This window comes from Medicago sativa, chromosome 8 (assembly GCF_051527215.1).
Source record: "Medicago sativa cultivar Bolivia chromosome 8, Bolivia_mono, whole genome shotgun sequence".
Lineage (NCBI taxonomy): Eukaryota > Viridiplantae > Streptophyta > Magnoliopsida > Fabales > Fabaceae > Medicago > Medicago sativa.
The window spans coordinates 30,011,894-30,039,777 of NC_140756.1; the positions used below are offsets into that span (position 1 = coordinate 30,011,894).

Here is a 27,884-nt window from a genome sequence, read left to right on the forward strand (position 1 = left end):
AAGCGGGATAAAGGTTTTGGTGAAATTTTGGTTTGGCTTAATTTTAAGCAAAATAAATACTTTTTAAGTGGGGTCAAATGATTTAATATCTATTGAAGCAAAAAACTTACCCTTAACACAAGTTTTTAAGTCATGTGGATACCCGGCAACTTAAAATCCCTCTATCAAAAAGTCTTTTTTGTACTAGTCGTTGACAAGAATTGCAAAGAATTGGCAATTATTGACGATAGCGGACATCATTGGTTGTTCAATGTGGTCATTCTTTTTGACAAGGACGAAATTAAGTTCGGAGGGGATTGGAAAATGTTTTGCATCGTAACAAATCTGTACGAGTGGACGACATTAAGGCTTGGAGTAAAAACTTTGGCCCCCAATGCATTCCTATTTTGCACATTTGATTTTTAGTTGTCTGATGGTTTTGATTACGTGCTATCTAATGTCATGTAATTCCTATTTGATACTCCCTCCGGTCACATATATAAGCAAAAAACAACTTTTTAGGTACATTGAATAATGAATGTATCTAACCCGTAAATGTGCCCGGATACATTAATTATTCAATGTACCTAAAAGTCATTTTTTTACTTATATATGTGACCAGAGGGAATATGTTTTTATTATTTTCAATTGAAGGATGCTATGTTTTGGTTGATTCATTATTTCCATCTATTGTAGACTTTTATATATTGCGATTGAAAACCAGATTAATTATATTTTCTTAAAGAAACCAGAATAAGTTCATCTATTAATCTTATTGTTGCAATCTAAACAAATACTAAAACTATAATAAAAATAGTGAAAAAAATACAGTCACCGATTTGTAGAAATAATAATAATAGTCATCATGGCTCTTTGATTAATTATGTAGTGATCATGTCTCAAAGCATGGACGATAAAGGCCATTTGATTTGCAATATAAGGTCTTAAGAGATCAACATATTTATTTCTTAGAAACCGACAAAATAGGTATATCGTCACATGAGAAATCAAATTTGAATTACTCCATGAGAACATAGTTAATGCTAATTAAAAAACGAATAACTTACTAAATGCTAATTAAAAACGAATAATACACTTTTAATGCAATTAACAACGAATGACGCACTGTTAATGACAATTAAGAGTGTAGTTAATGGCTTGAAAACGTAGTTAATGGCAATTGAAAACTTTTAACTTGCATATTTTCCTATAACAATTGCTTTTAATTGCTTTTATGCATTATGCACTAATTATTCTACCAATTACTACCTATTAAAAGCATTTATGACGTATTTATATCAATTGGTCACGAAAAACTTAATACACGGAGAAGTTAATCGACTATGCTATATATGCTATATATCAAATATGCTCCAATAACAAAAAATAACCACAAAAAATATATTAAACACATTTGTCACGCTATATGGAAAAGCTTTGCATCAATATGCACAGAAAATTTAACAACAAATATTGCATCACGAAAAAATTGATGCAGTATATTTTTTGTTAAATTTTCTGTTTCCATTCTTTACGGTAATGACACTTTTTTTGATGCTCTCCGTTTTTCTTTATGATGTGACTTAAGATCGAGCAGTGCAGGGCTATGTGCAATTTTGTTAACAAGTATTCAATTTTATTCAATTTTGTTAACTACCATTTCATTTTGTTATGTATGATATAAAACTTCTATGACTATGTATGGTTACATTATTTTCATTGATTCGATTAACTTCTATGTGGTAGGACCCGTGCGGTAGCACGGGTCAATGGTCTAGTGAAGAAAAATGAACTCTCTCCTTTCTCCCTTTGGTAATCTCTTGTAGAGTAAGGATTAAGTCTTAGACTTAATCTTCTTCGATCTTTTTTTCCTTTCTATTTTTATGTACTAAGAACACCAACTCTAATTAGGTTCTCATCAATCAGTTTTACCTTTGATTTAACAATCAATTTGCAATTATCTATTTTATCACATTCTCTATTTTGAGAACCCTTACACTTAGTTGGTTGGATAGTCATGTTAAAAAAATTATTCAAACTGTCGTGGCATGGCATTGTATCGTTTTAATTGTTATTTTTCCTAATACAACACTTCTTTTTCTTAGGTGTAGTATTTTGATTTTGGCGTCTCCCGGATGAATTTATTTAGGTCCGTTTTGGAATTTCATCTCATTGTATAGATATTTTATTTTTTTGTTTTGATGAATAAAAATCTAATTCGACCTTGACCAGTGCTTAAAATGCTTATATATTATACGCTAAACCCAACGGTAATAATATAACAAATTTTTATCATAATGTATTAGGGAAAACATTCATTTTGGTCTCACGATGTGTACATCGCTGTCATAATGGTCCACTCAGGAAAAAACATAAAAAAGTCTCGGACTCTAAAATGATGTCGTGCCTCAAAATTGCTGCCTCAAAGTGATTATTTCCCTAGAAGTGCGGTCTTGCCTTGAAGTTGCTGCAACCTAATGATCCAATGCCTTCGTGGAAAACATTTACAAGCTTTGCAATGAAAATTGCAGAAACCAACACATAGTCTTGATTCTCATATAGCCTTTGTCCATCAAGGTATTGAACAAAATCATTAATTAGATAAGGACCAACATGACCCCACCCGAGTCTATCCATCTTGCAATACCTTGCGTTGGCCATTGGCAACTCTAAGAATTTTTCTTTTAAATCGAATGCAAGCAAAAGATTCACAAGAAACAATACATTTATATCATATTCAAAGGCACCATAAAAAAAAAAAGCAACATTCAATTAATTGAAAACCAACTCTGTTCATCAATATGGAACCATAAAAACTCATACAACAATAACAAAGTTTTATCCCCCTAAATTACCAGTTTATAAACAAATCAGCAACAAATAGAGAATTAATAACAAGGTGTATAGTTATTCTGATTTTCGAAGAACATGGACGTCTTACTTTTTCATTTTGGACTATGCACATTCATATAATATCTTTCATAAAGAACTGTCCTGCTCTTTTCTTCAAGGCTAGGTCACCTTGTTATGCTCCAATCACAAAATACAATAAATAGGTAAAGATGACTTGTTATTTAAAAAGTAAACTAACCCCCAGATTTCACAAGACAAAAATAATAAGAGAATTCAAAATAAACTGAACAGTCTTTGGCAAGTTTAATTACCGAAACTGGTAAGATTCTTTATAATAAAGGGGACATGAAAAAGATTAATTGATTTGAACTAAGCCATCAAGCTTGAACATGTTCAGTTTATTGATTTGGATTTGGAAATGCAAATGAAAAAAATGAAGCGCAAAATTAAACAGAAATGCATATATAATTGAATATAGAATGCAATGAAGTTCTAATAAAGAGTTATTCCTCATCAGATAATCAAGTTTCCCATACATTAAACTAGAGGCCATTTGGTAAAGGAAAAAGACGGTTGTAATTGATATTGAAACCAAACCAGTTTGCAAAAGTAGAGTGAACATTCAAAATAAAATTGACAAAGCAAATACCATAATAACCTTAATCCTAAACCCCTAGGTGAAAACAAGAAAAACAATTATTTTTTAATTCCACTAATTGGAAGGTTTTCCTTGTAAACTACTAACGGAGAAATACGACTGTCTCCTTTAACACCAAGCTCCTCGATCATCAGGGTATTTAAGTCAAACCATGCTACTTCTTTGTCTTTCCTAATGAAGAATATTTTACCCTTTCCAAATCCAATAGGATACTCAATGCAAGGCAACGACCCAAGAATGAAGAGCTTGGTCCATGATTCTTTCACACTTAATTCACCTAAAATTGATATTTTAAAAGTAGCCATATGTTCATGATATGTGAACAAGGAAATGGATCCATTTAACACTGCCAAGTGTCTCCATGAACAATAATCGTCCACATCAGTACAGTCATCTATGTATAAGGGTATGGGTGTGGTAATGAATGTCTCATTGCTCAAGTCAAACGACACCAAATCTGCTTTAGATTCATGTTGAAAATGTTGTATACACCACCAATGACACACTCCATCTGTGTACGCTCTAGTTCGATTGGTAGTACCAGAAGTTGAAGGCATAACAATATCAAGTTTTCTTCAAGAGTTACTTCTAAGGCTATATATCTCCCATAAGGGTTGTAAAGATATATGATCACCCAATGGTACATAACCTCCTGTCATTCGAAACAACTGTGGGGCTACAAATGTTACATAACTAATCATCTTATAGTCATTTGTAGCACGGTCATAGCCAAATCCATGAAGATTATCCATTGAGTGAAAATTAATCACGTCATGAGAAGCATTGGCAGCATAAGGTTGGGAGCCGTGTGGAGGAATGACCCTGAAATCCTCGGTAGTGGGATTCCATAGTGCAACTCTTCTATCAAAATCGAGGTTATGACGGAGACTACAGTAGGCGAAAATGAAGTCACTAATACTGCATAAATTGATAAAATCATAACAATAGAGACGGTGGAGAGTTTGAGTATCCTGTTGAAATGGATCTGGGAAATGTAATTTGACCATATTCTCACATCTCTCACCGGAAAGAGAATACAACTCACTCACAGGTGGTGTTAGTGTAAACATATGTAAGAGGAGAGATGCATCATGGCAACAAGAAGGGTCTTTAGAGAAAAAGTTGTTGCGGATCATCTTCATGAAACGAGGGTTTTCAAATAAAAGGGACCATGATTTGCGTACGCATTCAAACCGCTTCAAAGATTTAAGAGGCAATTTTGATAGAATTGAGAAAACAATATCATCGTGTAAATAGTTGTTGCTGAACCTTTCATTAGTCACAGATTTCTTCTCCATCTCCGACAGCACAACCAAGAGAAACCTACGCAAAAAATTGTTACCGCAAAAGAATTTTATTAAATTAAATTATTGGTACAAAATGAAATTGTGCTGTGTATTACTGACCTTTTTATTTACATTCACAAATGTAACTGGCTGACCGTGTAAACCTCTGTTACCAATTGAACTGATTTGAGAGTATCTTAAAACACGTTCTTCAGTTAGTAACTAATTCCAGAAAGACTAGGGTTCATCGACTTAGACATCTGTATCCTCCATTATTTATATTTTCTTTTATTTAATTTTTTATATATTCTTTTTTTTTAGGAATTTTATTTATTTATCTATCTTCATATAAGTTCATATAAGTTTTTTTTTTTTTTTATACCAAATATTAAGACAAGATTTTTTTAAGATCATATAAGTTTTTTTTTTTTACCAAATATTAAGACAAGATTTTTTTTTAACGAAGTAAAACACATAATAAAATAAAACATAACTAATCGCAGATCAGCCCTGCTATCTTCGTAGTTTTTAGATTGGATCAAACTTTTCTGAAATTCTTCAACAGATCTGACAATTGAAGCATCCAACTTGATCAGTCAATTAGTAATGTACTGATCAAATATAGAGAACATCATTCTCACGTCGTTGTCGTTTCTGATCTGGGTGAACTGCACTCTTCCAGTTGAGTCGGTCGATTGACGTCGATACTTAACACCATCCACCCTCCACGTGTCTATGTGGTTGATTTGATTCAATTGATCCTTTAACCCAGAGAGTGTGACATCATTCCGAACCATAAATAAAGAGGGTGGTTTTCCATTTTTATAGTAAACTGCAATTAACTTGGTGTTCAGATCAATGACCGAAGTGTCCATGATTTTTGTTTGTGTGGTTTACTGGTTATGAAAATATGGAGGCAAGCATCAAATCATGTGAAGGTTTTGAGATTTTGGCACTTAATAGATGTAGTGATCTATCGTGAAATGGGAGGATTGGAATTATAGTAGTAGCAGAGAAGTTCTCATGTTTTGAGAGAGTGGAGGAATTCAAAATTTTTAATAATTGTATTTTTGTTTTTATTTAGATTAGATTTCTATTGTTGGTAAATGACCCTCATCTATGGTAGTTGAAAATTGTAAAATTATGGCCTTCTTTTATTGAGAGGTAAGTTCCTTATTTTATTTGTTGGAAGTCAATGAGTTCACATAGTGTCTTTGTTGGAAGTCAATGACTTCATATAGATTAATTATTATTGATACCATAATCCGAAAATTCTTGCTGATGCAAAATGGTAGGTAGAGAACTTATGTTATCATCATCTTCATCTGTTGTATTGCTTTGTTTGTTTGGTGTCTCAATTTCTCTACTGCACCTTCTATGTAGTTGTTCCTTTATGCAATTTCAACCTCTTTTGAGGTTGTTTTTGCAGCTGAAGTTGGATATATGAATATTGGCATGATGACTAAATGTCAGGAAGGATATGTGCAGCTGCTGTAAAACATTTTATGTTTACACTTATTTCTAGGTGGATCCTTCATCATGTTGCTAAATTCAAATGCTTATCTTTTTTTTTTAAGAAAAAAAATCGTGTTAAAATTCAAATGCTTATCATTTAGTGATATATGAGTGATTTGATTGTCTTAGTGTAATGATCCAAATATAAGCAAAGTCAAGTCATCAAAGTGGAATCAACAATGGGTTAGAGAAAAGGGATATGTGTCACTTGATCCAACAGTTAAGGGATAATTCTAGTAAGAAAATAATCTCTTAACCTTATATAAAAGGGAGCAATGATTAGCAAGAAGGATTAAGAGATAAAAATGAAGTCTCTCCTCTCTCCCTTTGCTACTCTCTTGTAGAGTAACGATTAAGTCTTAGACTTAATCTTCTTCTATCTTTTTTTTCCTTTCTCTTTTTATGTGCTAAGAAAACTGTTGGAACATGTGTGGAAATTGAGTTAAAAAGACTAAACACAACCCATGTTGGGTAGAACTAGTGTTGTGTGAATTGAAAAAAAGTGGAAGTCCCACATCGAATGGAACACACACATTAGTAGTGTTTATATAGTGGGGGTGTACCTCTAATTAATGGGGGTACATAAGCACTAGAGAAAAATATATATTGATATATATTTTATTATTTGGAAATGATAAATTAAATAAATTAATTTAATCATTATTAGAAAGTGTTTTCTTAGTCCCCAAGTTTTGCTAAAATATTTTAGGAACGCAATCTAGAATATTTTGGAACACAATCTGAAATATTTGGGTACGCAATCTAATATATTTTAGTATTTGATCTGAAATATATTTTGGTACATAATATAATATATTTTTGTACTAAATATAGTAATTTTGGTACTCAATTGAGATATTTTTGTACTAGATCTAATATGTGAATTACTTAATGACAAAGTAATGTATTACTTGTTCCCAAAGTTTCTCACTTATTAGTTGTGAATTTTTTCTATAAATAGAGAGCTCACACAGTGCATTCCACACACCAAAGAGTTTCATTGAGTTGTCGGGAACTCTTTCTCTCTTCTCCCTTTCTTGACTTGTGTTGACGAGTCTTTCCTCTCTTCTCCCTCCTTCGACTTGTTTAACAAGTCCTTCTCCTCTTTCTACTCCTTTCTGTCCCTTCGGAATTAAGAGTGTTATTAAGACCATAGTCCCTTTTTCGGTTTAATGTCCCTTCAGAATTAAGAATGGTCTTAAAAACATAGTCCCTTCGGTAATATATGTCCCTTCGGAATAAAGAGTACTTTTAAGATCATAGTCCCTATTTGGAATAAACAATGTCCCGTCGGAATCAAGAATGATCTTAACGGTATATAAAAATTATTCAATATTTTTATTTGAGGAGAAATGGTGGTAACACCATATTTGAGTGGTCGTAGTGCCATATTGATACTTTGGAGAAATTAAGGTTAGAATGGTGGTAACACCATATTTGAGTGGTCTTAGCACCATAATAGAGTGGTAACAATACCATATTAAAGTGGTTTCAGTATTAAAGAGTGGTCTTAGTACCATATTTGAGGGTGTAATTCTCGAACGGTTTTCTACGGTGCAGTAGTTAACCGCACAGTTGTAGTTGGGCTTGTTTTATCCTGGAGGCGGCGTGGTTGATAGTCTACCTTGCACAATTTTTGGGTAGTGCCACGAAACGTAAGAGAGCGACCTGGTCGTGACTCAACCTAGTAACAACTTCGGCAGATAATAGAATTTGGAAATCCAAATACAATAATTTGGAAATCCAAAAACAACAAAAACCAACTCTAATTAGGTTCTCATCAATCAATTTTACCTTTGGTTTAACAATCAATTTGCAATTATCTATTGAGAACCCTTACAGTCAACTAGTTTTTTACAAGCAAAGATCATACATTGCTGATCCACTGACATTCTTTTCTTGTCTCGAACCTTCGTCTTCAAGTTTGCTACCGTGTATGAACTCTCCACCTTCAGGGTCTTTATGAAGATTTGCATCTGTGTGACACAATTGCCAACAAATTAATCGCTAATAAAATCACGAGAAAGAAAACAAAAGGTGAAAGAGAAAAAAACAGATGAGTTTGAGACAATTTCGGAGTATAAATTCAAAAGGTGAAAGAGAAAAAAAAAGAGTATAATTTGAAAAAACAACCAAATTAATGAAAAGGAGGGGATAGGAGGTACCTTGGGGGTTATGCAAATTTCTATCTCGAGAAGTTCAGAAGAACCAAAATGACCAAATGGAATCACGAGGAACTTTATTGAAAGAGCTGATAAAGTAATGCGATGGACATTCTTTGGAAAAGACTGTAACTTCAAACTGCATATTTGAGACCTGGCCAATATATCACACTGATACCGCAGCTCAAAATAGTTAGGACCAATCCAACAAGGAAGAATGCCCTAAAATGGAAATGAAGCCACCTACTTATAGATTTCATTGAAGTGTAAATTCTTCTGGTCATTTATGCACTTATCGGGCGAATAGATGTTTCTTCACCTTGAAGGTGTTATCAGCCCAACCATGTGGGTCATTAAACCGCCCTAATTCTTCAGGCCAAGTAAATACTCATCATGGTGCATCTGACCTGTTTTAGACTTCATCTTTTCGTTGTTAATTCGCTCGGCCATTTCATGGCTTGCCAGGAAAAGTGGTTCAACTTCACTTCCCTTGTTCTTTTCCTAGCTACTCATCCTGTTAATCTTCCAAAAAACTAAAAAATGTATTGGAAAAAGGGTGAAAGTACAAGGAATTTATAATTAACCTAACTTCTTCATATATGTACACAAAATCTGGGATTTTCATTAGGTTTCTTTCAAAATAAGTAAATAAGTTCCATAAAATGTACATGTAAAATCATGTAATTTTGACACTTATCAGATATTTTTTATTCTCTGTTTAGAGTTATCAATATTCAAAATCATTAAAACTTGTATTTGACCCATTAGCGGTAGATTGTTGTTTCCTCCAAGGTTTAAGTGTTATGTCGTTTTTAGAAGATGGAAGTATATAATCAATTTGACAAGAAACTCATTTGGGTTGGCCTGGTGGCATTTGCTTGGGATCTGGGAGTGTGCTCCTGCTCGAGGTCTCAGGTTCGATTCTCTCCTGTGCCAATTTAGGTGAGCTAGTTTATCTTCTTCAAAAAAAAAAAAACAATTTGACGAGAATATACTCTAGTTCTCGTCATTTTGATTTTGTTGCTTTCAAAAATATACTCTAGTTGATTTTGTTGCTTTCAAAAAGCGTAATTGTTAGGAGCTTAATTGTTAGGTTGTTTCGAGAAGATACCACCTTTCCCAATTGTAAGTGAGTTTTTCTTCTTTTTTTTTAAAGGAGAGAGATAAAAGAAAGTAGAGATGTAAGAAAGAGGGAAAGAAAGATACTATGAATGAAACATTAATTTAATAATTATTTATTCCATCCCATTTTTGACCAATAACTAGTTCCATCTCATTCTTTCTAAGTTTGGTCAACCAACGATAAGAGGAAATGATTCCATTCCATCCTTTTTAAGGGTATAATTGAGATAACGAAAAAAACAACTCGAAATCTCCTATTTTCTTTATATTATAGTATATATCAGAGATTCTAATGTGTATAACACATCTCGTTGCTTTTTTATTATCCACATGGCATGCATGATCACTTATTTTTCACTTTTATTTATCTTGTAATAGGATTTGATTTGTTGTGAGAATTTATGATGAGGTTAAGGTGTCTGTGACTGCAGAGATTGTGATTGTGGTGAGACAAGAGAGTGATGTAATGAACAACAAGAGAAAGAAACCTCCCATGTTAAAGTTTGGACGTTAAAACTAACTAAAACCAAACAAAAAATAGTTATGAAACTAAAGTGAAACAACGTAGTAAAAAAAAAGTAAAATTATAACAAGTGTTTGATAGGTGAAATAAAACTTAAAATGTCCTATCATAGGATCGACACTGAAAATGTGCTTGAGATCTTACACCCTGATTGGAACTTAGTTTCATAGGGATCAGACACTTAAAGTTTAAACTCTTGCAATTCACTAGTTTTATTTCAGATACAGGGAATGGATTCAAGTTACTTGATTCATATCGATCAAATGATGCTTTGGTGCTGCAATTATGTTTCAATCAAACTATAGAGCAGGAGCTAGCCACTCTACATCAGAATTACTGAACAAGACAAAACATCTACCAGTAAAAAAAAATTCATTATACAACTCAAGACAAAACAAAAAGAACAACAATCAAATCTTCAACAAAGACTTTATGTTATCAATAATGAATGATTTCTCTACTTGTAGAGTGATTGTATTCATGATAAGGGTCACCGGCAGAGGCAAACGATGAGGTAGACAGTTGTCTGCTCTTGGAGATGTAGTAATCAGCGATGGTGTTGGTGGTCTTCTAGTCCCCAAGGAGGCGGAGGACGAGTTCGATGGTTGACTCCTTTTGGATATTATAATTGGCAAGGGTCTTGTCGTCATCTAGTTGTTCAGTAGAAAAGATCAGACGTTGATCGTGCACGGGATCATCGTCTTGTCAAGAATCTTCTCTTTCAGATTGACTACCTTGTCTGAACTCTTAACCTTAAAGGTCAAATAACCTCCATCCAGGTTTTTTACAAAGATTTGCATCTGCTCCACAATTGCCATTAAATCAATAAAAGAAAATTTGAGACTGATGATATTTCAAGAATTTATCCCAAAATAGAAAACACTAAGAACCTTTTTTTGGCATTTGAAACTGATGAATTTGAGATAATTTGCTAGAGTATAAATTCAAAACATAAAATAAAATAACAAGACTTCAATAGGAAAATAACCAAAGCAAAGAAAAGGATTTAGGAGGTACTGTGGCAGGTACGCAAGTTATACAAATTTCTAGCTTGAGAGGTTCAGAAGAACGAAATTGAATCACAAGGAACTCTGGTGAAAGATATGCTAAAGTAACCCATTTGACATTCTTCGCAACAGAGCGTAATTTCACTTTCCATATATGAGGCGTAGTCAATATATCATAAATATACTCAAACTCAGAAGCGTCTGGACCAAAGCAGCAAATATTAACTGCATTTCCTAAAAGCATAATACTATTATTGAGAATAAATAGTTTGCCATCGTTTTTCTTCTGAAGAACAATGGTTTCATCATTAGACTTCAAAGAGACAACAAAGGATTGCCCGTAGGAAAATTTGATTTGAGAATCCCCATGCTTATTGCTGAAATGCTTAGAAAACACTTTTGATGATGCAACAAAGTCACAACCTGAAATGGGGCAATAACACGGCTTATGAATGCATTCTTCCTCATGCATCCTCGTTCTTTTGTAATTTATTTTCACCCTGCAACCATATTTTGTATTCGGACATGACATTTCGATAGATAGCAATAGATTCTCAATGGATTTACAGCGTTTTGAGCTGATGGACAATGAGCACTTGTGACACTTGTTCCGAAGTTTAGGACAGCAGATAGAGCAAACAATATGTCCATTATCACACTGCATTGCAACAAAAAAGAAAATCATCAAATTAGACTTTGAACCAATTGCTAGAATAAAATAAAATAAAACATTTATTTGTAAGGATTGATAGCTAGTATCAATCAAAAGTATAACCAGTCCTCGTGAGCTTAGCTCAGCTGGTTGGGACAATACATAAAATATGCAAGGTCCGGGGTTCAAACCCCGGCCACTACCAAAAAAAAAATCAAAAGTATCTTATTTATAAAAGTTCTTAAGTTTATTAGACAACTTTTTTGGAGCCAAAAAAGTTGTTTCGTATTTGCTTTCTAATTTTTTGTTGTTTCTTTATTTTTTTAGAAAATGATCGCCTATCTTATTTATAAAGGTTCTTAAGTCTCTTACGTAACTTTTGGATCCAAAAAATGTTTTGCAAATTTCCTTCCTAATTGTTTTTCTTTATTTAGAAAATGATAGCGTATCTAATTTATAAAAGTTCTTAAGTCGCTTAGATATCTTTTTGGAGGCAAAAAAGTTGTTGCACATTTCCTTCCTAATTTTTTACTGTTTCTTTATATTTTTTGAAAATGATCGCATATCTTATCTTATCTTATTTATAAAAGGTCTTAAGTTTCTTAGACAACTTTTTGGAGCCAAAAATTTTGTTGCACTTTTCATTCCTAATTTTTTGCTGTTTATTTATATTTTTAGAAAATGATCGTCTGTCTTATTTATAAAAGGTCTTAAGTATCTTAGACAACTTTTTGAAGCCATAAATGTTGTTGCACTTTTCCTTCCTAATTTTTTGCTGTTTATTTATATTTTTAGAAAATGATCGTGTGTCTTATCTTATTTATAAAAGTTCTTAAGTTTATTAGACAACTTTTTTGGAGCCAAAAAAGTTGTTTCGTATTTGCTTTCTAATTTTTTGTTGTTTCTTTATTTTTTTAGAAAATGATCGCCTATCTTATTTATAAAGGTTCTTAAGTCTCTTACGTAACTTTTGGATCCAAAAAATGTTTTGCAAATTTCCTTCCTAATTGTTTTTTTTTATTTAGAAAATGATAGCGTATCTAATTTATAAAAGTTCTTAAGTCGCTTAGATATCTTTTTGGAGGCAAAAAAGTTGTTGCACATTTCCTTCCTAATTTTTTATTGTTTCTTTATATTTTTTGAAAATGATCGCATATCTTATCTTATTTATAAAAGTTCTTAAGTCTCTTGGACAAATTTTGGGAGCCAAAAATGTTGTTGCACATTTCCTTTCTAATTTTTTGCCGTTTCTCTATTTTTTAGAAAATGTTCGCGTATCTTATATTTTATTTGTAAAAGTTCTTAAGTCTCTTAGACAAATTTTTACCAAAAATGTTGTTGAAGTCTAAATTACTTCGGGGAATTAGTTATTTGTCTTTTGGAAGGATTGTCAGTGGTTTTTTCATAACAAGGATTGGACCAAGGATCAACCCTAATGCATATGAACGATTTTTTCATAACAAGGATTGCACCAAGGGTCAACCCTAATCCTATATTTTTTTACATTAGTTTATGATGTACTTACAAAACATATTCAATAGCTTGCACCAAAGATGTATGGATTTGGTACATGATGTAATCTTAATTGGAGAGTCGAGGGAGGGATTGAATGGGATGTTGGAGACTTGAGACAAGTTTTAGAAGCGTAAGAATTTCATTTGAGTAGAAGCAAGACATAGTATATGTAATGTAATTTTAGCAAAAGACGAAGTAGTTTAACCTTAGAGGTGAGAGTTAGAGATCATATCATTCAAGTTACACAGTTTAAATATCTTATTTTTTTAGAAGTTCTTAAGTCTAAAATGTTGTTGCACGTTTCCTTTCTAATTTTTTTGCCGTTTCTCTATTTTTTAGAAAATGATTGTGTATCTTATATCTTATTTGTAAAAGTTCTTAAGTCTCTTAGACAACTTTTTGTAGCCAAAAATGTTGTTGAAGTCTAAATTACTTCGGGGGATTAGTTATTTGTCTTTTGGAAGCATTGTCAGTGGTTTTTTCATAACAAGGATTGGGCCAAGGGTCAACCCTAATGCATATGAACGATTTTTTCATAACAAGGATTGGACCAAGGGTCAACCCTAATCCTATATTTTTTTACATTAGTCTATGATGTACTTACAAAACATATTCAATAGCTTGCACCAAGATGTATGGATTTGGTACATGATGTAGTCTTAATTGGAGAGTCGAGGGAGGGATTGAATGGGATGTTGGAGACTTGGAGACAAGTTTTGGAAGCGTAAGAATTTCATTTGAGTAGAAGCAAGACATAATATATGTAATGTAATTTTAGCAAAAGACGAAGTAGTTTGACCTTAGAGGTGAGAGTTAGAGATCATATCATTCAAGTTACACAGTTTAAATATCTTGGGTTCATTCTTTCAACAAAAAAATATTTGGTTCATAGTACAAAAAGACGAAGAAATAAAAGAAACTGTAAATTATTGTATTCAAGTTGGGTGGTTGAAATGGAGAAAAACATCATGTGTTTTTTGTGATACAAACGTGCCGTTTAAGTTGAAGTGCAAAAATACCAGAAAGTTGTTAGAACAACGATGTTTTATGGAAGTTAAGAACCAACACGAGAATAAAGCAAGTGTGCGGAGATGGGAATGTTGTGTTGGATGTGTGGTAAGACTAGATGGGATAAGATTAGAAATGGCAACATTATAGAGATAGTTGGGGTAGCACCTATATTATAAATATTGTGGAAAATAGGTTTAGGTGGTTTGGACAATTAGAGAGAAAACCTGTAGATTCAACAGTAAGAAGAGTAGATCAAATAGAGGATAGTCATATTACAAGAGGTATAGGAAAACCTAGAAGAACCATAAGAGGGTGTTTGTTTCAAGGTTAAGGATGATAGTCCCGGGAAAACATGGCTAGGGAATGATTATACTCATGTTTGTTATGACGTTGAGAAAAAAATATTCATGTGTATAAAGGTTCCTGGGAATGAAGTAACTTCCCATAACTTCCATTATTCCCATCTAAAGAGATGGGAGTGTGAATTCCCATGATATTCTGCATTGATTTGAAGAAAAAAAATTGTAACTTCCAATTTTCCCAGGAATGTCAAGTTATTTGCTAAACACTTTTTTTAACAAATACCCGGGAATCAAATTTTCATATTTTCATTCCCAGGTATGTTATTCTTGGGAATAATTTGTGTTTTCCCAAAACAAACGCCCCCTAAGAGAAACTATTTGGAAAGATTTATAGATTAATGAGTTGGATGTAAATATTGTTTATGATAACATATTTCGATCCATGTAGTCAACCCCATTTAGTGGGATAATGTTTGGTTATTGTTGTCATCGTCTTTTGGAAGTATTAACTCATGCTCAACAACAACTATTATTTCATGAGAAATGCTAGGGTCACACCCTCTAACACTCTCCTTTTAACACACCCAATTATTTGAATCCACGTCATCCCATTTTTTTACTCCTTAACCTGAAAACTGGCTAAACAAGTTACGGGATAACAAATTTCCTTTTTAATTTTAAATTATTTTTTTGGGAATTTGGCTTTGCAGATCCATGTCTGGTCGCTCTTTACCTCCATCTTCACGAGTTGTTGTGTTGTATAGACTCAATCATTTTCTTTGTTCCAAGCTTCATCCTTTTTCTAGAGCTCTGTCGTCTTTATCGCTTTTTCTGACCTATCCAATCTCGCGAGTGGGCAGCCACCGTCGTCTTAGCCGCAACCCACGGTGGTCTTTTATGTTTCTATTGTCTTTGTATAGAGCTATGGTTGTTGGTTGTTCCTATTCTCCTATTTACACACTGCTGCGATATATTTCATCATAGCCGCCGCTGTCGTCTCAGTCGCGATGTAAGTTGTTGTTCTGGGTTCCATCTTACGAGTGTGACAGATTGAGTTCGGTAATGTTGCAGGTATTTGAGTTGGGTTCCATCTTCCAAAATAAATTGGAATTGGAATTGTGAAACAGATCAATGGTAGTGGCTTCAATTTTGGGATCCCTTTTGTTAATATTTTTACAACCCTTCAGTTTTCTTTCTTTAATCCTTTTTCTATAATTTCACATCTCTGTATCAAAAAAGTATAAAATGGAAAGAAGAAAAAAGAGTGTTGGAGGAACAAGTGCAACGGTTTGTTAATTGTTTTAGGACGATGAGAACTTGCAGAAGAAAGAGGTTTTCTTTTGTATAAACGCAGAAGAAAGAGGTTGTGTTTTGTTGTTTTAATTAAATGGTTAATAATAATCTAAATAAATAAATGATTAGAAAATGCAACCGGTAGCCAAGTACAAGAGTAAAAAAATGGGATGATGTGGCTTCAAATAATTGGGTGTGTTAAAAGGAGAGTGTTAGAGGGTGTGACCCTAGCATTTCTCTTATTTCATTTCATGATCAACTACCACATTTATTAGTCAATGATATAATCAACTTCCCGTGCATCGCACGGGTCCAAATACTAGTAACCAACTTAAAGCTAATCATTTTTAGTTTATTCTTTTCTAAATCTATGTAATCAATGACATGCTGCAGCTGGCAATGGCACCGAAAATGTTACGGCATTATAGATATCAAAGTTTAGGGAAACGATACAAGAAGTCCATACCATATACATACAGGGCCATTTCTGATATTTTGCTGACCTAGGACGAACCTATAATTTGGGTCTTAACCTAACTAATAAATATATATAAACATCAAGAGAATTGCTCTTCTCCCATTTACAATTGTACATTCCCGTAAAAAAGTAAAAAATTTGAACGTGAGTTAACTCACGTAGGTGTATTTTCAATGTGGGTTAGACATTTTTTAGCGTGAGTTAACTCAGGTAGCACGGGAATGAACAAAAACAAATGGGAGAAGAGCAATTCTCAAACATCAAACTTGATACAAAAAACTATGCAGCTTTTTTGAGGGACTAATTGACCCCTAAAATAAAAAATTGGGGCCCAAATTTCGTACTTATTTTTTTGGGCCTAGGTTGGTTGCCCTCTTCGTCCTGCCTCAGTGTAAACATATAAAATCTCTAAAATAGAATGATATACAAAATTAAAGACATTTTTAATTATTGATCAAAGTTCATTGTTACAAATATTCAAACCCAATGTAAAGGAAATACTCCCTCCGGTCCTATTTATAAGAGAAATTTTGGTCAATAAAAGTTAATGTATCTGGTTAAAAAATTGGTCCAGATACATCCACTTTTGTTGACTCAAATGTCTCTTATAAATAGGACCGGAGGGAGTAAGTATTAAGCCTATAAGGCTTAGAATAACTCATCAAAGCATTTAAAATAAATGAAAGTGATTCCTTAAATAGAATCACTATCTCTAACCATTTATTCATCATCATCATGCTCACGCTTTTTACGACTAGACCTCGTCTGTTATGCATCTTTCTCGAGGGCAAGTAAAGTCATGTTTTTGGAGGAATTTGGCTCCTCTAAAGTGAAAAAAAAAAATCAAACTTTGTTAATTTAAAAACTCTTGATGGTTATGTTGTACATGACAAAAAACTTAAGAAATAAAACGAAACGAATGCATACCTGGAAGACGGGAATACTTAAGGGTTGGTAACAATTGCAGCAATCAAGCACTTTAGGGTTGGAAATTATAAGAGAAACTGAGCCGTTCTTACTAACATCTTTTAAAGAATGAACGATCTCTTCATTGTCTTTCGTGCTTGGCTCCGTTGCACCATTTACCTGATAGTGATTAAAAAAAGTAATATATTATCAAAATTGAGTTTTTGAGTAAAGCGTAATCACGTTGTTCTAGTAAAATAAAATCAAGCTATTAAAACAAAATACTCACAGAGAAACAAGAAATAAAGTATAGGCAATTTCATTGGTAATGCTTTTAGCCGCTACTGATCTGAAGAATATCACGAATGTAACCTTCTTTGACGAATGAAGCAAAATATGGCCACACGCCCTTGATTTCCCATTAATTAATGTATCCTACCTATTCTTGGTTATGTTCATGGATTTTGTAGTTCATGGTTATGTTCATAACCTTCATCACGAATGTAACCTTCTTTGACGAATGAAGCAAGTGTGTAGTCTCTGGATTTTGTAGTTCATGTTTATGTTCATCTAGAAACTCATGGATAGCCAACTTTCCCGTTCTTACAACGTGAAAGTGTAATTCTTGCAAGGCAATTTGTTCTAAAAATTGAAAGTGTATTTTTGTTCCCTTTATTCTTTAGCCCTTCCTTACAACAAACAAACCTACATGATGTTACACTACCGTCTTTCTTCCTGTTTGTAAAACGTACTCTAATTATGCAGCCCACACGTAAACCATAAGCAAGCCAAAATTGTTTAGCCTCTTCCATATTATCAAATCCCATTCCAACCTCTGGCTTCCAATCAACATTTGTAGATGCCATGTTTGATCAAACTATCCAAGGAACAACAAGAACAACAACATAAGTCAAGCTATTAAAAAAAAGAAGAAGTAGAGTTTATGTAACAGTAAGAAACATAAACACTAAAATTATCATGGCATGGTATTTTGAAGTATGAATTGAACTAAGGGTCTATCATGGCATAGTGATCAATAAAACAGTGCATACAAAACAATACATACAAAACATTAATAAAGAAGGAATGACAAGGACACAAATTCTCAAGGATCAATCAATTCTTTTTCCTATTTCACAACAACAAAAACAACAGCAACAACAACATAAGTCAATCCATTAAAAAAAATAGAGTTAAAAACAGAGTTTATGTAACATTGCAATGGGTTATGTATCATCCTCAAATAAAACCCTAAATTTCCTAAAATTCAATCCCAATGAATTGAAACTAGTTCAAAAAGGTTTGCTTTGTTCCTAATGTGTTCCTATTCTCTGCTTTCATTGAAATTTTGATTTTTATTATGGTTTGTTCTCATTCACATGGGCATTTCAATCGTTCAAAAGAAAAATAGATAAAGAAAAAAAACGGCAGGTTCATGGCAGGTCAATGGCTGTAACGCCCCGTTTTTCAGCACTAAAAATTGTGTTAGTTTTTTTTTTTTATAACGAAATAAAACTGTTAAACTTGATTAAGCACAAGTTATAGATTTTTATTCACAAAATAAATTAAAGGTTCCTTTTCAAAACAAGCGTCAGATTTATATAGAGTTTTACATGACAGTTCAACAATTTACATGACATGATTACATCCCTACGCATAGGGAGGATTTCCTTTCGAAAGTACTATCCAAAATTAGAGGACTATTAAGCTGAACTTTTACTTTAAAATGAAGAAATTTGGGTACTAGACCCTCTAATGACGATAAACTCACATCTGGCTCCCTAATAACTATATGGCTACTTGCGAGTACGTTGCCCGTAAATGTGACCCGTCCTATGGCCGGGTCAAATCCCCAAGACATAGTAGTTCCGTTGTCAGAGAAGTTGAAGTTCGTCGCCTCCGATGAAAGCATCTCGGGATCCCATGGTGCCATCATAATCTATGGCATATAGCCCACACATCCACTGAAAGGGTCACCAATCCGAAAATAACAAATATACAAGAAGCATACACAGAGAAAACATTATACATGGATTAAAGATCTCATTTTAACCCATGTATGGAAACAAATAGAAAATAAGACAATTAAAAATTATAAGGACTCGATTCCTAATGCAATGCAGACTCTACATGAGTGTGAAGCCTATCACAGGACATCACATGCATATGATTCCGGAAATTATCACCGCTCCGCAGAGGGTTGTGGCCGCGCCACTAAGTAGATAAGTATCTACTCATCTATCAGACTCAATGATCCACTACGGGATAAGGTGGTTTTAAAACGCACCCCGTGCCACCTCTCCGGTGTGCACCTCGTGACTCCTCTCTGGTGGCCACGTTTACTATGAAATGCATGAACATAATATTTTCACCATGTATATGGACTTTTAGTCACATATTACTACTTAACTATACCATGAACAATTGTTTTAATTTCTCATGCATAAATGATCACGTATATATTGTCATTTAATCACCTTGAAATTTATAAGAAAACACATAAGAAAAAGAGCAAATATACATAATCACTTTAACATGTATAAGAGTATCTAGAAAGTGGATAGGCGCCCTTACCTCGACTAGCTTTTCATCCTCACAAATTTATCCTTTGTCCCTTAAATTCTTTTAGTCATCAAAGTCCCTCCAAGTTCCAATAACCTCTCCCATTAAATACTTTTATGTCTCTTCGTACTCACTTCTCCAAACTCTCACAATCTCACTTTATTCTCACTCAACTCTCACTTCTTTCAAAGTTCACAACACCAACACTCAAGGAATCGGAAAAGAAAAGTAAAGGAGTGCAGAGAGAGATGATCGGACTCAAGAGAAAGCAAGAAAATACGACTCGAACTTGAAAGAGAGCAAGAAAGATAAAACTCAGCTAGTTTCTATCGAAGGAGACCACGGTGTTGAAGATCATGAATAAAGCCGGGATTTATCGTTCCTATTATTATTTATTTTATTTGTTTAGGTAAAAGTTAAAATTATTAGAAGTTTTCTTTTCCTAAAATTAACTAACACTTGAAAATTACTCTTAATCAAGAAAACATTTCTAACTTCAATCAAGTTATATATCTCATTTTAAACTAACCAAGAATTATAATAATTCTTAACGTTTTTGTTGTTTAACTTCTAAGAAAAATCGACGGAGTCTACTTTATTTTTATATAATAACTTCTTGAATTTCGTCAAGTACGTTAAAACTTTTATGCGCGGTCTAAATTTATCAAAAACGTCCTGAATATTATTTTTCACTAATAGTTGTTTAATTAAATAAGTTAATCCTTAAGTCATTTAATTATTATTATTTCTAAAGGACCTAGTATACATAATAAAACAATTATTTTTCTAAAACATTGCCTCGAGAAAAATAAATCTAGCCGGTATAAATTTTTATTATAAAGTTCTCATTCTAAAAATATTAGTATCTTTAGTGTCTAATAACTATTCTTTTTAGTTACTAACTAACTCATTGGTTTTAGACCAAAAGTAATAACAAAGGTTCAATTTTAAGATTCCCTTAAAACTACCAAAAGAAGAAAAATCAGTCATGTTAAATAATTTATTTCACACCATAACTAAGTTTAATTTCAAAGTCCATAAATTCAACTCTTAAGTCTACTTCAATTAACTTAACATTATATTTTTTTTTCTCTATATAGACACATAGTTATATATTTTATTTTTCTTTTCGACAGTCCCAAAGCTACATCAATATATATCTATATATATTTCCAAAATTAGTTTGTCGAGAAACCTCCAACCCATATATAATTTTTTCTCTAAAGTTGTTATTCTAAAAATAATAGTACCTTTCTATCCCTTTTAAGTTACTAACTAAATCATTGACTTTTAGACTAAAAGTAGTTAAAATCCTACTTCATATTCTATCTTCACACAAAAAAGTAATTTTACTTTCAAACTATTTCCAAAAGTTTTTTTTGCTCAATTAAATTTATATCCATGAAAAAGAATTTGAAATAATTTAAGATAGAAATACCAAATTAAAGTGTTATTTCCAGTTCTAGTTCAACTAGGAGTTATTCCAATTTTAAAGTTATTAAACATAATTATATCTTTCTCTCTTTATGATTAAAATTGATAACCCTTTGACCAAAATAAAATCTGAATAAGAATTAATAATTAAATCAAGGGAAAAAGGATATAAGGCTAAGTATAGAGTAGATACGAAAGAAGAAGAACCATTCTGGACAGTTAAAAAAACACCAGAAAAAAATGAGCAGAACAACAAGGGAGATAAAGCAGGAAACACACACCAGCATAACAAAACTGCAAACTGTAGCAACACCACCAAAACTTACCGCAGGCCAACCACGAGTAGTAGTAGCAGGCACTCATGGTGAAGCAAAACAAAGTAGGTACTATATTTTATTAGGATCAAGTTATACTATTTAAAAATTTAACTTATAGTTAGGGTTATTTATTCTATTTTGTCTTGAATAAAGTCCATGAATTAGATGGTTGGCAAAATATCGATCATGTTCTTAATAGTTAAATTTAGTCAAAAGTATATAGCCTATGTTCAAACATCCTATACGTGTGGCCTTGGATGAAATTTCTCTAACAATGATTAATTAAAAGTATAGAAGGTTTGGGAAAAACAACATAGCAAGTGAATCGAGAATGACCGTGAAATGATAAAATCATAAGGAATACAAAATGACAACCTTGAAAGACCAACCTTTGAGATTGATCGGCTTTGGCTTTGGCTTGTTGTGTATATGTCGATAGAGGTGAAAAGGTTTTGTAGAAGATATGAGAAAGAAGGAAAAAGAAGAACTGAAAGATCATAGAAAAGGAAGTAAAAGGATGATGTGAGAATTTATTCTTATGTTAGATGTGGATGATAATTTGTATGAAGATGAAGGAACAAGAGACATGAGAGGCTTATGGTTTTGTAGATAGAGAAGTAGGAAGAGAGAAGATGAAGTGAAAGAATGAAGAAAGAAGAGAGAAGTATGAAGATAGGAGGGAGAGAGAGACGTGACAAAAGAAAGAAAAATGAAATGAGAGGATGGAGTAGAATGTTTGTTCTGTGTAAATACATATATATATAACCTTGGTTTGGTTTGGTTTGGATACATATAACACAAAGGGCTTTGAAAAAAAAAATATAACATAAGTGAAAAGATTAGGATCATCTAATATGTTTGTGACGTGTAATTAGAAAGAGGATAAGGGTAGATGTTTTCACCATAGAGTAGATATTTTCATTCATAAAGCAAGTATTTTTGAATAAAGCAAGTATTAGACTTGACTAGTTACAATTATATCGTTAATTAATTTAAGTTCTGCTAATTCCATAACCATAAACACTTAGTTACTTCTAAAAAACTCATCATGATTATTCGTTTCCATAACACGTCACATAATTTTAAACGTAAATGATCGCGGTTGATAATGATACGTGCACCGGTAAAATAACTTTTTATTCCAGTATTCTATCACGACTAGAAAATTATTTTCACTACATTAATCTATCATAAATAATTTTATGAGTCTATACAAAGAATTCCGCACAAAGCGGAGTTAGTTTTAAAAAATTAAGCGCGATCAAATTTTTATTTGTCAAAGAGACTGAGAATTAAATTCTCGAGAAATTTTTCAAAATTTTTATCATGAGTCACTATCGCGACAAAAATCACAAAATGTTCGAGTAACGATAAAAATTCATCGTCAAAGGTATTATTTATTTTTATTTGATCGTAATTTAAAATAGACGAAGTAACATAATATTATATTATCAATATTTATTTATTTTTCAAAATTACGGGTCTTACAATGGCGGTGGAGGCGACTGGCGGTGATGACCGGTGGTGAAGGAAAAACAAATGATGATGGTGGTGGGTTTTGTTTTTGAGAAGGAGAAGAGTGTAATAGGAAGTGTCGAAGTGAACGCGTTCTGCTTCTACTTTGTTTCTTTTCTTTTATTTCATATGATTTTTTTAAAAAAAAAGAAGTGACATGTGGCACAATATTACTGGCTATGTCATGTGACATAGCCCGCCACAATGTTACGGAAGTGCAATCCCTATTCTTGACGAGTTATTCCGATTAACATTCCCCTTTTGCGTGAGAAAATACCAAAAGTATTTTTTTTAAGGAAAAAAAACACCAAAAGTATTTTGTCCCTTGTTACAATAGTTTCAACCGTTCAAGTTTACAATATTCTTAATCAAGGTTGTGAAAGAGTTTGTTTAGAAAACAATTTGTAAAAGGAGTTGCAAATATGAATACCAAGATTTTGTGCTAGGATTAGACGTCGTCAACTATTCATTGAAGTAGATAATATAGTCACAAGGAAGGGGGGGTTTAAATTGTGACCTTTTAAAATTAAACCTGTCACTTAAAATTTTATTCTCAAGTTGAAAACTTGGAATGGTTAAGTTAACTGACAGACTTCAGAACGTTCTGAAGTGTTAGTCTGAAAAACAGTTTAAATAGTTAAGTTAATTAAACGTGTTTGTGTGTGTGTTGTGTTTACTGAAATTAAAGAGTAAAGAGAAGAGAAGAAGGACACACAGAAATTTATAGTAGTTCACCCAATGTGGGCTAGTCTACTCCTCACAGTTTTGTGAGATTTTCCACTATGATGCTTGAGATAACTTCTCAAATCCTGCACCGTACAACTCTGTTCACCTGAACAATTACACAACCTGTATTCTCTAAGCCTCAGCAGGCTTACACCTTTCTTGCTAAGTTACCTACTTAGACTTTACACCTTTCTGCTCAACTTAACACTTTAGTACCCCTAAAGCTAGATGAGACTTTTGTTTACAATTTGTATGGAGTTTGTATGGAGTTTGAATGATACAGATCAGACAAAAAAGAAATGGAGGAAGAGATTTATCTTTAAAAAGATAAGAGAGATATTGATGTACACTTTGAAGACTTCTTGGAATCTTTGTGATGATCAATGTTTTTGCTAAAGCTTCAAACACTCTTATGCTGTTTTCTTGTATGCTTTGCAAAGGTGTATATTATGTTGAGGCCTTGATCTCTTTTTATAGAGTTTCTTGAACCTTTGTAGCCGTTGGAGAGTGTCCACTGGTCTTGTGCCACGTGTCATGGGACCCACCAACTTACACTTGAATTCTGGGCAAAACTGATATACTTCAGAATGTTGTTGTGTTCTTGAGAATTTTCCAGAATATTGTTGTGTTCTTGATGATCTTCATCTGGGTTCATGTGAATTGACGGTCAGATGTGCTTCTGGGCTTTTTGCAGATGAATGTCACATGAATTTCTGGGTTGTACTTGAAGATTTGCTTTGTACGACTTCAGAATGTTCCTTGGTCAGATTTTCTTTGCAATCTGCCTTGGAACAAGTGCAGGATCTCATAAAGTGGAGCTGTCACTTTCATTCCATGCTTTAGGGGATTTGGTTTGCTTTGTACAGTACCAACTCCCTTATGTGTCGAAATCTTGTTGAAAAAGATTTGATCTTGCTTTTGTCTTTGCCTTTTTCTTTCCAACAACTATACTGTTCATGTCAGAAAAAGCATGGAGCAGGATCGAACTTTCTGAACTCAGGGGACTTCAGAATGTTCCTTTTTGTTTCACTTAGGATGATTTGTAAGACTTTCATTTGATGTAATCAAATCCTAATAGTGAAACATTTATGAAGTGCAGCTTAGAAAACATCTAGGATGATATTCTTGATGGAATATTCCTGATGTTTTGTACTTCAAATGTTCATAGTCTTGAATGAACATTGAAGATGCCCTTTTTGACTTTAATCAATTAACTGCCTTTATTCCTTGATTGATATTAGTCATTGTACTTTACTGGGCTTTTATTTAAGTCACGTAGACCTTGCATGTTCTTCATTTTGTTCATGAATATCTGGGCTTGGTTCTTGATGTTCATCATGAACAACCTTCTGAACTCTGTCCAACCTTCTGAACTCTTTTAACTTTCTGAACTCTGATTGAGTTCTTAAGTCTTTATGTCCTTTGATTCTTTGTTTCTTGGTATGAATTGAAACTTGTTCCTGTCTTAATTAACCACTCAAGAGCACAAGTTAAATACCAACAAATTAATCAAAGTCCATTAATTCCTTAATCATCAAGGTTTGTTATCTTTAAAATTATTTAGGGATTTTGCCTCAACATTCATTTGGTGCATCTTCTTAATCAATTAGTATATAGTTTATAGGATTCAATTATGTGTGAACATATCCCTCATCATATGTTTTCATGTCTGGCAAACGACGTAAAATCCACTGTATCGATTGATTTCCGATGCTAAGTAGAGTAACCAATTGATTCAATGAACATATGATTGGATAGTGTGTGTGTGTGAACGGAAACCTAACCATATTTCTAGAAATTAGTATCTACACATGATTTAATCCAAACCCCTTAGTTTGTTATCGGTTTGCACGTTAGAAAGAAAGAAAAGAACATTGAACTGAATTCAACCAAAGAACATAATGAATAATATATCTTCCTAAAAAAAAATAATGAATAATATATCATATATAATTTTCAAACCAAGAGTATTTCCTATGAAAAATTCCTATATATACACAATAAGAAGCATCTGAAAATAACAAACCGTCGTGAATTACAAGTCTTCGACACATCTTGATATGCTTCCACGTGTCTTCCAAAAGTTCAACACCTTACTAGCTAAAGATGAGCTAGTTTGACTTGTTAGCAACCACAAATTCACAACTCCACGCAGCAATATGAAAAGGGTTCACACACAGTCGACATGCAATCTACATATTACCATAAGCTTGAAAAGTTTCTAAACGTCAATCAAAATCAATGTCAATGCACACTTTGAGGTCTTTAAGGGTTATAACGGGGCTTAGGTGAAGGTGGGATAATATTTGGATAAGTAGGCTACACAAAATTTAAGTTAGGCATTCCTACGGAAGTTAAGCACAAAATTCAATCCATCATTTATTCACCTTATGGAACAACAATTATTGCAAAGGTACTAGAGAATACTTGTAACTATTGGGACAATCGAGTTTAAAGTTACTCTGATTTTCAATGTGTTGTCCCTTTTTCATTCTATTTTTTTTTCTTTCTCTTTTTTTTTTTTGATACATCATTTTTGAGTGTATATACACCAATTTAGTGTATTTTTCATGATAATGTTCTTTCTTTGTTCTCTAGTACCTCCACCCCCAACTTAGTTGGTTGCAAATTCCAATAGCAACCCCAAACTTAATATTTAGCAACAGTCTACAATGCCTAACTCAGAAAAACAATATGGGACAAGTCCTAAAAGTCTCTAAGCTTGTAATGCAGTTTGTCACCGAACAAAAAGATCTAATCCTACCAGCTCAATTTGGCTGAAGAAAGGATAATTATTCCAATATAAACAGGGTAGGCTTCAAAAAGGCTCACAGGACCAAGCACTTTTGCCTCAGTGTGCTAATGACAAAGATCAATCGATAGTAGAGAAACAATGCAAGTTCTAGAAATGTAAAAGCATGGAACACTCCACATAAGTAAATTGAAAAAGAAAATTTGGCCATGAACCTTACAGTTATGATATCTGGGAGTTGTGACTACCTATCTTTAACTGCTGTACACTTCGCCTTTGAAATCACAAGTCATTCCTCCTTTTGAACTCTTGGAATACCACTTGAACAAATATTTGTTACTAAACTGGGAAAAGTCAATAAAACAAACAAATTCATCAATAATAAACAAGTGCAGATTCATTACAAAACGGGGAATAACAAGTTCACGGACATTTGACAATACATAAAAACGATACAAAATAAAACAAAGTACTAAAAGGAAAGTACAATGAAAACATAAAAGCAAATCCAGCTGAACCATCAGTGATCCAGCCCCATATCCAAATCCTCATCACTTCCTGCAGTAGGTAATCCATCAAAGAAATCATCAGCAACTCTCTTCTCCCCTGCCTCGAAATCATCAGTGATTTCTTTCTTCATAAACGCCGCAAACCGCTCCTGGTGAGCAAAATAAGCATCCATCCGCTCGCGGGATTTATCAAACCTCTCATAAGAGCCAGTAATGGGCCTCCTGTGCATCTTAGAAAGCAACTCATCCCACTCGCTATTTGGCATATTCGCCGCTTCTCTCCTCAACCTCTGCACTTCACACTCTTCCGGTGGTGTCAATCCCAACAAAGAATTAATAGCATCAGGGCTATAGTCGATCATCTTTCCCCTAACATAAGCTTGATACACAGTGGGCGAGAAACGAGCATTAGCAAAGAACTCCATAATCACAGATTTGTTGTTGAGACCTTTCACCATTCCATTCAATTCCTCCCATCCCCTTTGCCTAATCTTGTGTCAACATTGGATACTTGGTGAGCTTTGTGACTTCAAACTTTCGCTCACCCACAACCTCATAACTCTTGATTTCGTCAAACCTTTCCTTTGCTTCTTCAGAGATAAAAGGGTTAATGTCGGATGGAGGGATAGGGTCGGTTCTTTTGCGTTTGGGTTGGCTTTGGCTTGAGGTGGCTGTTTGCTTGGTGGTTTTCTTGGGTTTAATTGGATTTTTGGGGGCCATGGTTGATGGTTTGATGAAGACGTAGGCTTTTTGTGAAGGTTTGATGAAAATGGTGATGTGAATTGAGGGAAGATGATGGTTTAGATT

The 27,884-nt window shown here is 33.2% G+C and overlaps 1 protein-coding gene and 1 pseudogene across 1 annotated transcript; both read right to left on the bottom strand.

The window, feature by feature from the left end:
- Positions 1-3,317: 3,317 nt before the first annotated feature.
- LOC146898261 (putative F-box protein At3g17490) lies at positions 3,318-4,896 on the bottom strand (annotated as a pseudogene).
- A 3,218-nt stretch (positions 4,897-8,114) lies between these two features.
- On the bottom strand, positions 8,115-17,758 carry LOC146898262 (E3 ubiquitin-protein ligase SINA-like 10). The gene is made up of 5 exons (XM_085736533.1): positions 17,753-17,758; positions 17,284-17,442; positions 11,317-11,763; positions 8,457-8,657; positions 8,115-8,267 (listed from the first exon to the last, which is right to left on the bottom strand). The coding sequence occupies exons 1-5, from the start codon at positions 17,756-17,758 to the stop codon at positions 8,115-8,117; spliced, it is 966 nt and encodes a 321-aa protein (XP_085592659.1).
- Positions 17,759-27,884: the final 10,126 nt, after the last annotated feature.